The 15,717-nt window shown below is 36.5% G+C and overlaps 1 protein-coding gene across 1 annotated transcript; it reads right to left on the bottom strand.

The window, feature by feature from the left end:
* Positions 1 to 599: 599 nt before the first annotated feature.
* LOC132554911 (probable ATP-dependent RNA helicase DDX46) lies at positions 600 to 15,113 on the bottom strand. The gene is made up of 19 exons (XM_060219242.1): positions 15,064 to 15,113; positions 13,626 to 13,916; positions 13,039 to 13,384; positions 11,212 to 11,280; positions 10,887 to 11,003; positions 10,217 to 10,282; positions 9,745 to 9,841; positions 9,371 to 9,491; positions 9,015 to 9,190; positions 8,359 to 8,559; positions 6,201 to 6,283; positions 4,949 to 5,341; positions 4,426 to 4,529; positions 3,983 to 4,145; positions 3,462 to 3,611; positions 3,000 to 3,254; positions 1,857 to 2,030; positions 1,462 to 1,653; positions 600 to 1,046 (listed from the first exon to the last, which is right to left on the bottom strand). Exons 1-19 carry the CDS (start codon positions 15,078 to 15,080, stop codon positions 999 to 1,001), a joined length of 3,063 nt encoding a protein of 1,020 aa, XP_060075225.1. The 5' UTR covers positions 15,081 to 15,113; the 3' UTR covers positions 600 to 998.
* Between the last annotated feature and the right edge of the window lie 604 nt (positions 15,114 to 15,717).

Below are 15,717 nucleotides of genomic sequence, written 5' to 3'. Positions count from 1 at the left end.
AGTGGTACATATTACAATAACTTCAGTAACCCTTAACCCTCCTGTGATACGACCCTTAGATACAACCCTTTACTAGGAGTGGTACATATTACTATAACTTCAGTAACCCTTTACCCTCCTGTGATACAACCCTATACCAGGAGTGGTATGTGTTACTATACATTATTATATATACAGCTTTTTTGGATGAAATAGGTCAAAGGTTGATATATTATTGTAATTTATTTTCATGGCACTTTGTATAAGAACAAGCAAATGACAAACAAATCTAGAGAAAGAGCCAAAGAATGCTCTGTCACCATATTGAGACCATATTAAATTCCTATAAATATTAGATGTGATGTTTCTGACAATTTCAAGTCACTATGCACAAGATCAAAAGTAACGCTAACTTGAACTTAGGGTTCTGTCTGCTTGAAAAATATTGCAAAGTTGTTTTATGATCTTGACTGTTATTTTTATGAAAGCATATAATGTTATACATTTGAACTACCCATGATAGTGGTAAATAATAGATGTACCTTTAAGGTTTCTGTTTCATATAATAATTTTCTCAATAGTAGTGTCTTTTTTCTGATATGAAGAAAGAAGAGATAAGATAGTGATAAAATACTTTATTGACAACAGCATATTCAATAAAGAGTCTACACCAAAATCCATCAAACATTACTTTATAGGCCATTAAGGCTTCATTTAAATTTCAAGGAAGATTGATCTGTTTAAAAAGAGGTATATCCTCGCAAAAATTAGTATAAAGTCAGGTCTTTGAATCAGTACATATTGGTATCTTATACTCGTTTTCTAAGATGAAAAGTGCTATGCATATCACTTTCCTTAAATAGTCAAACCATGCAACAAGTATTACCATCTACAACAGACCGGACATATTATTACAGATGTTAAAAACAATTCATCAGCTGTATTGTCTATGCTACATTGTAGCATCCCTTGTGTAATGGTGTCTGTACCAGCTCGCAGAGTCCCTTGTTTAATGGTGTCTATACCACCTTGTAGCGTCCCTTGTTTAATGGTTGGTACGATGTTTGCTGGAAAACAAAGATAAGATGATATTGTAGTGTTTATCTCATATCAACATGTGGTCCTGCATCCTTCTCTTTGAAATCATAAACGAAATATCACAGTCTGGGTGATGATATCACTGTTCAGGAGATAGCGAGTGTATGGGTGATAATACCACAGAGTTGTTATGATTTAATTTAAAATATCTAATATTTTGTTTACCCTTGTAATCCATGAAATCTGATTTTCTTGGCAAAAAAGTAAGGTCTTTGTACAATAATGGCCTTTTCAGTCCCTGAAACGACTCAAACTTGAAACCTTAATTCATTTTTCAAACTCATGGTTTCTCCCTTTTTACTACTGCCTGGATCTGTCCAGGAAAACCTCTATTGGTATTTTCACACCCAAATGAGTAAAACACTGAGATGAGACCATACTTACCAATCTAATGAGCTCCTCCTTGATGAGACGTGTAATCTCCTTCTTGGCTTTCTGTATGGCCATGTCGCTAGTAGCCTCTATAGCTAGATAAAGTTTCCTCTCGCCTTCCTTCACCTCTTTACCAGGCAAGAAATATGTCCCTCTTACTGTGATTCCTGCCTCTGAGTACTCACATATCTGGGCCAGGGCCTCCTGTTAAAAGAAAAGGTGAAATTCTGTAATGATCACCGAGTGACTCTAACACTGAGTAGTGTCGCTCTAAATATTTCATTTTACACTTAACTTTGTTACATTCTGGTGTCTAATTTAACATGACAACAAAAAGTTAAATACTTCGAATACAACAAAACAATTCAATTTAAATATCAAACTGATCACCTCGAATAGAGACTGACCTTTGATGTGACCTTCCAACGTGCTGTCTGTGGGAAGTCGTTGATTTCGAGTTCCTCCTCGTAACGCTTAAATGTCTCGGCATTGCTGTCCGCACCATCCTCATCCTCTGTCTGTGGTCGGTAGCCAAGCTTGGCATTAATCTTCTCTGCCATTTGTTCTGCTATTGTCTTTGACTTTAAACAGAAAATACAGTGAACATTTATATTATACATGTCTAACTTTCTGATATATATATAATATATATGTATAAGAAAGTAATAAAACTGGAAACACTTGTGAGTAGTAAAGCATCAGCACTTTAAAATCTTTAGATCCTTTACAATTAGTTTTGCTACCTTAGTAGGCCGACATGGTTGTCTACATGGTCGAACAACATAATATCATCAATAATTAATTAATATATATATATATGAACACTGTACAACTACGCACCTGAAGAGCTGATACAGCAAAGCATCGGTGCAAAATGCAACATCTTTTTTAGTCAATTCATAGTTTTTTCCAACATTTAAATGTTATCAATTAGGCTTCACCTTTTAAAATTACATAATCTTCAACTACAGATCAGTTCTGGAATAATCTATTAGTCTTCCATTTACAACCAAAATCTGCATGACAGATGTAAAATTGGGGAATAACTGTGTACACAAACTCTGGACACATAGGGCACTTTCGCGTAAGCAATTGAAAAGGTTAGACCGGTTAAACCTGCTAAAAATGGCTAGGTACAGATCGAGACTGAGGCTGGACTGTGGCATATTTGGCATCTAACATGCTGAATATTGTTAGTTTTAAGAATTTCAGCTTAAAAAGTAGGGTTGATGCACTCACATATTACCGGTAGCATTGTGCTATAAAGTATGAGTGAAATGGATGGTATCTTAATTTTGGTTGATTGATTTATGCTGGACATGAAATTCTGAAACTGTACATTTTGAGCATTACATATGTCAGGTCCAACATCTGGTACATGTGCGTTTATGTATAGTGTAGTAATTCCACACCACCTGAACTATTTCAACTGGGTTATGCGAAAGCAGCCATAATCATCAGAAAGTAACCAGGTAAGTTGTAGCAGTTAGAAGTATAAACATTTAGTTCTATATCCTTTGTATATTGTCTAAAATGTGTAGGTGACTTACAGCCACTTGTGGTGCGGCTCCATCTCCAGTAAGGATGGACTTGGCAGCCTGCTGGGTGATGTCCTGAGCATCAGGCCCAATCTTCTTCTGCATGTTGATCTTGGCAGCCAGACGTTTAGCCAGCTCCAGCTTTTGTTGGTTGGAGACAGTTGGTGCCACTATCTGTGGTTGTGGGGTCTGGGTAGGTACTATTGGCTTAGCAACATCAGTGACTCGTTTAACGCTGGCAAACATGTCCTCAATCTGCTGGTCAATCTATAGGTAACATTAGACATAAAGATAGAACATCAAAATAGTACCATCAGAAAACATTTTAAGAAGTCAGTAACAGAAAAAACTGTAAGAATATCAATAATCCAAGTTTGGAGAAATATTTCAGAAGTTCAGGTATGACTTACAGCAAATCGGGTTTACTAAGGCTTTATCAACATAGACCTCTCTTTATAAGTCAGGTATACTTACGTCCAAACTGGCATCCTCATCATCAGAATCCTGGAGACCAAGTGCTGCCTTCTGTGCCTTCTTCCTCTCGTCTGCTAAATGGGCCTCAGTTTCATCAAACTTGAATCCTTTACCCTTGAATCCACTAGAGCTTTTCACTGTTCGACCCTCCTGTAAATCAATACCACAGTCACAGTCACTTATGTATCTGCAGCTAATCTGGAAAGCTGTCACCAATACTTCCTTATACAATGACAAAGTTATTTTATGTGTACAGGAAAAATAGACAAGAAGCAGGACTGGTACTTTTGAACAAAATTATATCAATCATAAATCAAAATCCAAAAAATCCAAATCTCATAACAAATTAGAAAATGTATTACCTGGATACACCTAGGATCATAAGTAGTGTTTTATATACAGGTTTTATACCAAAATACATTTTAAAAAGAAAACTGATTGGTTAGTTAACTTTTGAAATGGCAAATGTACCAACTTGTTAAACAGAACATATATAAACACTGGCATCAAAAAGAACATACAGCCTTGGCTCTTTCCTTGTAATCATTCCACAGTCGTTCAAGGTCAGCAGGTACACTAGCTCCTGACATCTCAAGCGCCTTCAGAATGTCTCCAGCGTAACGCTCCTGCTCTGGAGTGATGAAAGTGTATGCAAACCCTCTGTTACCTGCCCTTCCTGTTCGACTTTAAACAGTAAACATATGTATGTTAGTGCTGAGTATCGATAAAGGTACCACATCAAAAAGATATCATGAAAAATATGAATTTTCATTAATAGTTTTTCATATGAAATCTTCAAAAGTTCATAGCATGATAATGGTGTAAGAAATGTGAATAATGAAAAATTATTTTCAAAATAAGATTTTAATCAACATTTGCAGAAAATTAGTACCCGATCGTTATTCAGAAAAAACAGATTCAATTATGACAATGATTGGCTAATTAAGATTAGTGAGTTACCTACCCACATCTATGTACGTAGTCCTCATAGTGATTGGTACAGTCATAATTCACCACCAGTATCAGATGTCGTACATCCAGACCTCGTGCAGCCACAGACGTTGCCACCTGTCAGATGATAAGTTCTCAAATTTTATTGCTATCAGTGAAGACCCATTTACAACAAAAACCAGTAGTGTGTACCATAGTTTTGGAATACAAACCCCCAATAAACTCTGAAAGTTGAGTGTGTAGATATATCCTGTATTTTTGAAGTATAAATGTAAATATACCTGTATGTTTTGAGTGTTTACATACCTGTAAATCTTTAGAACTGTAAATATATCTGTATTTTTGCAGTGTAAATTTACCTGTTTGTTTTTAGTGAAATTATTGTAGTGTAAATACATGGATGTATACTTATTTTTTTTAGTGTAAATACACCTGTATGCTTTTGACCGTAAATATATCTGTGTATTTGGAGTGTAAATATTCAAGCATGTGTGTATAGGTATACCCCTTTGTTTTGAGTTGTGTAGTAATCTTACCAGAAGACTAATGTTTCCACTTTTAAAGTCACTGATTGTGCTGTCACGATCGTACTGGTCAATAGCACCATGCAGGGACAGGCACGGATACGAGTGTTTCATCAGATCCTTCATCAAATCATCTGCATGCTCCTGTTTGTCTACGAACACCAGCACACTGCCCTTCTCCTGGTAGATACCCAGCAGCTCCAGTAACTTCAGGAACTTCTTGTCCTCATCAATCACAATAACATGCTGTTCCACATCTTTACACACCACACTGCGCCCACCCACTTGGACCTCAATCGGCTTGGTAAGGATCTTTCTGGCAAGAGCCTCCATCTGCCTCGGAAAGGTGGCGGAGAACATTACTGTCTGACGATCAGGACGAATATTGTCAACTATTTTCATCACCTGGAAAACAGTTGTTGATAGTTGAGAATTCTTATCAGTTAATGATGTATAACAGGGTAGACACTCACTCTGATGTAAGTTAATGATGTATAACAGGGTACACACTCACTCTGATGTAAGTTAATGATGTATAACAGGGTACACACTCACTCTGATGTAAGTTAATGATGTATAACAGGGTACACACTCACTCTGATGTAAGTTAATGATGTATAACAGGGTACACACTCACTCTGATGTAAGTTAATGATGTATAACAGGGTACACACTCACTCTGATGTAAGTTAATGATGTATAACAGGGTAGACACTCACTCTGATGTAAGTTAATGATGTATAACAGGGTAGACACTCACTCTGATGTAAGTTAATGATGTATAACAGGGTAGACACTCACTCTGAAGTGAGTTAATGATGTATAACAGGGTACACACTCACTCTGATGTAAGTTAATGATGTATAACAGGGTACACACTCACTCTGATGTAAGTTAATGATGTATAACAGGGTAGACACTCACTCTGATGTAAGTTAATGATGTATAACAGGGTAGACACTCACTCTGAAGTGAGTTAATGATGTATAACAGGGTACACACTCACTCTGATGTAAGTTAATGATGTATAACAGGGTACACACTCACTCTGATGTAAGTTAATGATGTATAACAGGGTACACACTCACTCTGATGTAAGTTAATGATGTATAACAGGGTACACACTCACTCTGATGTAAGTTAATGATGTATAACAGGTAGACACTCACTCTGATGTAAGTTGATATGTTATGACATTGACAGCTCACAGTGATATATATAACACACAATTTGTCTCTAATTTGATTAAATTATATGGTCTTACCTGAGGTTCAAAACCCATGTCAAACATTCGGTCAGCTTCATCCAACACAATGTATGTGCATCGTCGAAGGTTTGTTACTCTACCTGAAAAACGAATTTTAATTTTTGAAACACTTTAACCTTGTAGGATATGTTCAGTGCTCAATGACAATTTAACCCTTGTTTTCTTGACCTTGTTTCAACATGATTATGGTGCTAAATAAATACATACTTTCACATTACATGCTTTATGTGTCACTCCTAAGGACATTTTTAAAGTACGCAAATGGGAATTTTCTTTTAGAGTTATCTAGTGAATAAAAGTATAGCTATCATGAAATACCAACTATTTGAACATTTTTTGTTTCAAATTTTAACATATCAAAACCATTTCCTGATTTCAATGGCAGTCGTTGATAATCACCATGGCAACAGTCTTCCGGCATCTATTACCTCCAAGACAACCGATGATTTCAGTGTGAAGGTCAACATAAATATAACTGGGTCACAATTTGAATGACCTGAATGCCTGATAGAGAGAAACAGATGGATTACATGGCATGTGTGGGATTCAGTGCCCTACATCCTGGTCTCTCACTCAAGCTTCCTGTCTCCCTAGATACCAGTATTCTACATCCTGGTCTCTCACTCAAGTTTCCTCTCTCCCTGGATACCAGTGCCCTACATCATGGTCTCCCACTCAAGCTTTCTGTCTCCCTAGATACCAGTATTCTACATCCTGGTCTCCCACTCAAGCATTCTGTTTCCCTAGATACCAGTGCCCTACATCCTGGTCTCCCACTCAAGCATTCTGTCTCTATAGATACCAGTGCCCTACATCCCAGTCTCCCACTTAAGCATTCTGTCTCCCTAGATACCAGTATCCTACATCCTTGTCTCCCATTCAAGTTTCCTCTCTCCCTGGATACCAGTGCCCTACATACTAGTCTCACATTCAAGCATTCTGTCTCCCTAGATACCAGTATCCTACATCCTTGTTTCCCACTCAAGCTTTCTGTCTCCCTAGATACCAGTGCCCTACATCCTGGTCGCTCACTCAAGTTTCCTCTATCCCTAGATACCAGTGCCCTACATCCTGGTCGCTCACTCAAGTTTCCTCTCTCCCTAGATACCAGTGCCCTGCATCCTGGTCGCTCACTCAAGTTTCCTCTCTCCCTAGATACCAGTGCCCTACATCCTGGTCGCTCACTCAAGTTTCCTCTATCCCTAGATACCAGTGCCCTACATCCTGGTCGCTCACTCAAGTTTCCTCTCTCCCTAGATACCAGTGCCCTGCATCCTGGTCGCTCACTCAAGTTTCCTCTCTCCCTAGATACCAGTGCCCTGCATCCTGGTCGCTCACTCAAGTTTCCTCTATCCCTAGATACCAGTGCCCTACATCCTGGTCGCTCACTCAAGTTTCCTCTCTCCCTAGATACCAGTGCCCTGCATCCTGGTCGCTCACTCAAGTTTCCTCTCTCCCTAGATACCAGTGCCCTGCATCCTGGTCGCTCACTCAAGTTTCCTCTCTCCCTAGATACCAGTGCCCTACTTCCTGGTCGCTCACTCAAGTTTCCTCTCTCCCTAGATACCAGTGCCCTACATCCTGGTCGCTCACTCAAGTTTCCTCTCTCCCTAGATACCAGTGCCCTACATCCTAGTCTCACACTCAAGCTTTCTGATTTTTAGATACTAATACCTTATATCATTTTTTCCAACTCAATCTTCCTGTCATCCCAAATAACAATACCCCTCGCCGTCTTCTCTCACTCAAGGGTCCTGACTCTCTAGATACCAGAAGCAATGATCATAATGAAATTGCTAGACTCTAAATATAAAGAACAAACAGGTGATTTCCACGATATGTACTTATGGTGTTTCATTCATCACTGTTTTGTAGCTTTATTCCATAAAACATCTCATCTTCCGTCATGGTTCATTTCTGCTTGTGCATATTTATTTGTCTGTTTTGTAGAGTAATATGAAAACTCTAAACAGACCCAACTTTATCCTACAATGACAGTACCAGTAACTATAACACTAAGAAGACATATCACCTATTATGGTAATATATGTGTAATGCTTCTCTACATCTGAACAAAATGGACCTACTGTTCTTATAACAAACATTTATTAAGTGGTAATAATGCCCTCTCTTCTTGACTCATTCAACAACTCACCATTATTGGCTGATAACATGTCAATCATGCGGCCTGGGGTGCACACAATGATCTCGCAGCCACGCTTGAGTTCAGCAATCTGTTCTGATATTCCAGTTCCCCCATATACACAAACAGCACGAAGGCCCAGAGGTTTGGCAAACTTCTTACATTCTATAGTGATCTGCATGGCCAGTTCCCTGGTAGGGGTCATCACCACCGCTGTTGATAAATAGAGGCCATGCATTATTAACACTTTAGTATTAAAGGGCAATAAACTTAGGGAAAGAGCAACATATTGAAGCAGAAGAATAAACACAAAACCTTAATCCAATGGTATTTTGTGTAGCAATTGAACATAAAAGGAAAACATGTCAACATAAATCCAGGTTCAAAGAGTTCACTGCATATATTATCTCCGTTATTAGTGGCTAGTGAGGTTCTAGGTCTCTTTTCTAGTTTCTGTCATTGCTTTTTTCATCAAAGTATTAATTATTGTAGGTCAGAGTGTCACAAAGAATAACCCCTTATATTCCATGTCAAGGAAAGTAAAATTGTTCAAGAAGAAAACGTATGTTGGCAGAATAATTTCCAGTCTATATGGATGTGTACTCTAGTTATGAAATTAAACACTCATGTGAACAAATTAATATGAGATATTGTGTAACTTTCTCTACCTATAGGCCCATCATCCTCATCAAGTTCCGGCTGGTCCTTGATATGACGGAACATTGGGATCAGAAAAGCCAGAGTTTTACCACTGCCTGTTTTAGCTATCCCAATTAAGTCCTTTCCACTCATAATGGCCGGGATGGCTTGTGCCTGGATTGGTGTTGGCTTGTCATAATCATGTCTGAAACATCAAATATTTCATTATGTTAAACCTTTAAGACTTTAAGCACAAAATATTAACTTAATAGCATGTGAAGTAGCAGTATGCAACAGTCTACACTACAACATCTAGCAGTTTCATCACTAATTCTACAACTTAATATGTATCATGTATCATATCTTTAAAAGATGTAATGCTTACCTCTTGAAAGCATCCATGATCTTTTTGCTGCATCCACATTGCGCCCAGGATTTAATTGGTTTAGGACAGTTTTTACCCCGAACTTTAATGTCTTCCAGTTCGATCCTGTAGGCATCCACCTCTGTGAAAAACATAATTATACAGAGTTACTTTAAAGGCACAAGATCAATTATTCCTCAGTTAATTGTTTTGTGCATAATTTGTAGTGAAATCATCAGAAACATGACCCTTTGTGTATATATCAATGAATGAAATACTTCATGGTAATCTTACACGATAAGTTCTGTCTGACTGGAATACTCTGTAAATTGTTTAATTTCTAAGCCAATCAGAATCTCAAAATCTTAAATCTCAAGTACAACAAACTTGCCTACCTTCTGTTGTCATCTTTCGTATTTCCGGAACTTCTACATAAAAATCTTTGCGAAATGGAGCATAATATATTCTTGTGTGGTCCACGACCAGTAGTTCCTACAACACACCAAGCAAGTTTATGTCAAGAGAAACTCAACATGCATGATATATGACTTGGCAAGGGCAGAAAGTTACCTTACCTTTAGTTTTATCTAATTAACCTAATCTTCCTCAAGATAGTTCATATATTCACAAAAATATTCACTCATCATCTCAACAATACCAGCCAAATGTAGTACAAAAATCAAATGATTCATTAAAAATATCATATGTCCTCAAGCAATATCAATCACAATACCCTCAAATTACAAAAGGAATCTTAACCCACGTTAACAACATGAAAACAAACAAACAAACAAACAAAAAAAAACAAGCCTGGGGCATTTCAAGCCATATTCCTATATGAGTTTCAATACACTTAGAGATGATTACCTTTTTACTGTTTTTAATTTTTGCCATGGTGGAATCTAAATCCTCTTCTTCCTCTTCTGAGGAATACTGAAATGAAAACAGTTGAGTATAGTGGTAAACAATTTGTAAGTGATTTCATGTTCCATCTATTTAAAGGGAAACAATGTTTAACAATGACATACATAGACTATGAAGGAAATGAAGTGTTCAAAATGAATACTTATTATCCAGCTGCAATTCTACAAAAGTACACTCCTCTCCTCCTTCCTATCCCCACATTTCACTTCAATTGGGGTAACTCCAGAAAAATAGGATTGGAAAGAAAAATTATTTTGGGGCACAACTCCATATATTACTGGCAATTAGCTCTAAATACACAGAAATTTCATTTGGAAATGAGGAAATGCACTGCAAACAAAATTGTCATATTTTCACAAAGAAGGGACATAACTCCCTAACAAATGATTGAAATGCAAATTCATTTTAGAAGGCTTACATAATTAGTACTGGCACTTCATATGAAATAAGAAAAATACATTGAAAACTCAGCGAATGCATAACTAGATAAATTTTGTTAATGGACAGCCAAACAGATTAGCTTATTCCAATATAGCCCCTAACTTAACTGCGGAAGGGGTGGTGGGTAGGGAGGGGGTAGGGAGGGGGTAGGGGATAGTATAACAAAGCATACCTCCATGGCATCCACGTTGTTTAACATCAATTCTCCTTTCTGTAGTGATGTATCAGTTTTAGTCTTCACAACACCTGTAATCATGGTCACTTTTCCCAAAGCAGAAGTTGTATCTGTCTGAAAACAAGAACAAACAAACAGGGGATAAAATGGGTAACATAACAACAGGGTCGAACACTCAGTCCCAATTTTACAGCACTTACAGTAGTAGGTCATCCAGGAAATTTACAAATTTCAAATTCTAAACAAACCAAATATTAAATATACATATCTTTTTGTTAGAATTAGAAGACAATGAGAGATCATGACCAAGAGATATACTTACACTTGAACCATTTTCCGATTTAATGCCAGATTTCTGTTCCTTCTCTTTGTTGGATTTCTCCTCAATATTCTGTAAAAAGACAGGAGAGATAATAATAGAGTTATCAATAGAATATAGTATTACTGAGAACAAGTATTGTAAGTGTCAGTATTATATAGTAAACAATGAAACATCATGCATCTATTCTATCTGTATTAAACACAACGAGACATCATATACAGTTTGTATGTCTATACCACATTTAATCAGACATCGAGCACAGTTTGTATCTATACTCAATTGAATGAGACATGCATCTGTTTCATCTATATTGAACTAAATGAGACAGCATTGGAATCGACTCAAGGTGTACTAACCAATATTTTCACAGCAGAGAATAGACTGTTTGCCCAAATAAGATTTCCCTCATAAAAACAAGATATCTCACATATGGACCTTGACATCTGCTTTCTTACAATCTTTATTGTTTAGATATCAGCGATAGTAAAATTGCTCAACTAAGGAAAACTGTGTATATAAGAAAGATCCCATATATATGTAAATATTGAAATCTATAATGGCTATATCTTCTACTTAAAAATAGTCTCAAATCTAAACAAACACAAAGAAGTACTGAGGGGTGGACAAATCTATAATGGCTATATCTTCTGCTTAAAAATAGTCTCAAATCTAAACAAACACAAAGAAGCACACAAATCTATATATGGCTATATCTTCTGCTTAAAAATAGTCTCAAATCTAAACAAACACAAAGAAGTACTGAGGGGTGGACAAATCTATAATGGCTATATATTCTGCTTAAAAATAGTCTCAAATCTAAACAAACACAAAGAAGTACTGAGGGGTGGACATGCCCATCGAATGCCTAAGAAATAGTCATTATTTACTTTATTGAAAAGAATATAAATATGGAAATGGTAACAAGGGGTCAATATGTCAAAGAGGGAAAACAGTGTCATATGTTTTAATGATTAATGAAAGCACACCAAGTTATAAAGATATGGGTTGAGAACAGAAAGAAATCTCAGGACAAAATTGAAATACTGAAAAGAACAAAAGGTAGTAACTTCTTGAATCATTGTTGAATCAAAATGCTCTTAATGAAAACACAGGGGATCTTACATGTGCAGTTGTGTGGAAAGAAAAGGAAGTCCATCAACTATTCTGAATGTTTATTTATTTTAAAATGCTTTATAAGCATTAAAAACAATTGGTTTGGGGTGATTCAAATAAGTCATTCCTAATAGATTCTGCCAAAACTACTGCCTGACACTACATCATAACTCCCGACTGGACATGATCCTCTCCCCTAGCAGCTCTCCCAAATCTAACACCCAACAAGACAAAGACAAACAAACTGACTGCTAACATAAAAGATGAGGCAATGCCATATCAGGAAACATTTTAACAATTACCAAACATGCAATATCACATTTTCATAACAACACGAAACATGTATTCATTAAAACTGAGTGGCACATAATGGCTTTGAGATTAAAATAATGATTTTATCATAAAGTCCAATTTAATTTAACACATTGTTACACCACTACTTGCATTAACAAACTTAAAAAATCAAGTTCGAAACACAACTTTATACATACACATAGCATGGGGAACTAAAATACAAAATCAAAGACAGATCAATCCTTTCTGATCTGCAAGGAAAATAGCAAGAAGGCTGTCTCTTAATCTTAAGGTTTTTCTGATCAGTTGCAAAATTTGGTTAACAAAAAAAAACTGTTACTTAATATGAATCTTGGCATATCAATCGAGATATAAAAAGGAAGTAACATAAAAAAAAATCAAGTAATATCAATCATTTACCTGCATATAGGCATCTAAAGGGTCTAGCTCATCATCATCATCTTTTGACCCATCATCAACAATGTCGTCATCATCATCATCATCTTCTAAACTCCAAATCTTTGTGGGAGGGGCTATATTTATTGGGGCTAGCTCTTTATTCTTTTTTCTTTCAGCTCTCCAGTGCTCAATTCTTTCTCTTCGTTTTTGCATTTCCATCTCAAGCCTTTTCTGCTCCTCTTCCTTGTCAAGTGGTTCATCCCTCACACTTAATTCTCCTTCTCTAAATTGCAATTTTCTTTCCGGTGATGAATCCCCTTTTGTTTTGGATTTCTCAGGTGTTTTTGATCGTGACCTTTTATCCCTCCTTTTAAATAAAATAAAAAAACAACTGTAAAAGTCATTAATGACAAATAAATCAAGGAAAACAAAATGTAGTTTTTATTACTGAAAATCATGTATGTCTTACACAATATTAATGGATATCTTGATCAATGGACTAAGGTACTACTCAGATGTCATGATATTATTACTAATATTAATACATATACTGTTACAGTGTTAACCAAGAAACACATATTTCTGCAAATAAACAAAATGACATTCACTTTCGATCTCTTGAGCGCGATCTCCGATCTCTGTCCCTATCCCGTGACCTTGATCTCCTTCTCCTATCTCTGTCCCGACTCCTCGAACGTCTTCTTTCCCTTGATCTTCGTCTGTCACGGTCACGGGATCTTGATCTCTTTGACCTATCCCTATCTCGTTCTCTTGACCTTGATCGTCTTAATCTGTCTCTTGACCTTGATCTTCTTGATCGATCTGTGCTCTTGGACCTACTCCTGTAGCGTTTTCTTTCTCTTGAACCACTTCTTGATCGAGACCTTTTTCTGTATGATCTGTGAAAAAAATAAGTTTTATACATAATAAATACATCATAAGGTTCTACCAAAAACCTGTGATCTAAATGATGTTCCTAGACTAATTTGAGCCCATTGTAATTTTGTGTTAACCATGGCATGGTTCAATACCAACAAATATAACCACATATATGATGAATTAGATAAGTCAAACTATAACATGTCTTATACAGATCGATGCAGATGCCATTCTGATGAATTTGGTGACTTTAGCTTTTCTTTAGCATTTACCATTAATGTTGAGCGCCATTTTAAACATTTTCTTTGATGAGTATAATGGGGATTAGATCATGAAAATTACCCAATGAAAAAGTGAGCTACATAACGGTTATCTTGGAATGTTCGTTTAGGACATGGTTGAAATTTTTGAGTTAAGGTAAGATTAGTTGTATTTCTATGGGGGGAAATGTGGACCAATGTTTTGGTTAGTACTGTATTTTACTAAATATGTTAAACATCCAGTTTTGATGCAATACTTTTCTTTTAGATATATATTTTACTAAGATTGTTTCAGAGTAAGCAAAAAATTAAGTATGCAAACTTTTTAGGAACCAACATTTATTTTTACAGTTGTTGCATGCAGCAGGATCAGCTGCACAGTCGTCTGCTATATTCAGATTACCACAGTAGTTTGAGACCTTTTCATGCATCATGAATGGACGAATCAGTCGTTTTGTGGAGTGACAACCGAAAACAAAATAAGTGTTCAAACACTCTTCCCGTTCGAGCACTGGTCAGGGTAGACGAGCTAATGGTCTTCTAAATTACAGATATGTACCTGTGGTTGAATCCAATATTACTTACACATGTATACAAAAATGTTTTGTCGCTTAAGCTAAAGTGGATTCACGTTGGCAGGCGCCAATAACCAGAATTTTCAAAATATATAGCATTTCTCAGGCATGACATGTTTCATAGCGATGCATATTCCTAAAATAAGCAAATTAGCAATAGCGCCGAAGTGTCCTAGTCTTTGACCAAGTAGTGATTACCGTGAGGGCATGATTACCAGTTGTGGTGATAATGCGGGGTCATTCCTTAACAATGGTGTAGATACATTTCTGTCTTCAATAAATGTTTCAGACCCGATCGTGAAATAATTAATAAACCTTAATGAGTCCGTTACCTGCTGTCCCTTGGCATTGTGCTTTTCACAAACCACGAACGGTGGACGTTTTGTTTTTTCCTCAACGTATAATCTGCGCTCTGTTTGTGTTCGCAGCGTATGCATGCTATCTAAACATTCAAATGACCTAGATGTTTATGACAACCGAAAAGGAGATATATTTTTATACGAATTTTGGACATCATTTTATAAAATTCTAAAAAAAACACTAACAGTTATAAATCTAAATTTTTGCAGGAAAAATTTATCTTAATTTTGTTCTGAGTTGCCTTTACTGTGAATTTGCTTTTACGACATATTCTATACGCGCATGCGTGTAAAATATAATAACGGAAGCACGTGTATTTTTCCTAATCTTATATTTGGTAAGTTGAAAGATTTACGCGTTTTGATGTTCTGAGCGGACGCTGTTGGCAATTCCACATCAGTAAATTGTAAACACTATTCTTTAATTGAAGTATATCAGCTTCGCTGGAATGCCGTCACACGTGTCGCCTCTGGTGTCGATACCGAAGAGCGCGTTCTCTCCGAGTATTGTATTGAAGTTTTACATTTGTATATATCCTCGGCGCCCCGAAATAGTTGGTTCTTGAATGTCTATATTTTGACTTTTAAACTTGATGATGCATTTGAAAATCGACAAGGGACATGTCT

The sequence above is a fragment of the Ylistrum balloti genome, unplaced genomic scaffold (assembly GCF_031769215.1).
Source record: "Ylistrum balloti isolate Yb309-2 unplaced genomic scaffold, AGI_CSIRO_Ybal_v1 Utg370450, whole genome shotgun sequence".
NCBI lineage: Eukaryota > Metazoa > Mollusca > Bivalvia > Pectinida > Pectinidae > Ylistrum > Ylistrum balloti.
Note: the sequence above shows the minus strand (reverse complement) of the source record. Positions and strands in the feature narration are given on the sequence as shown.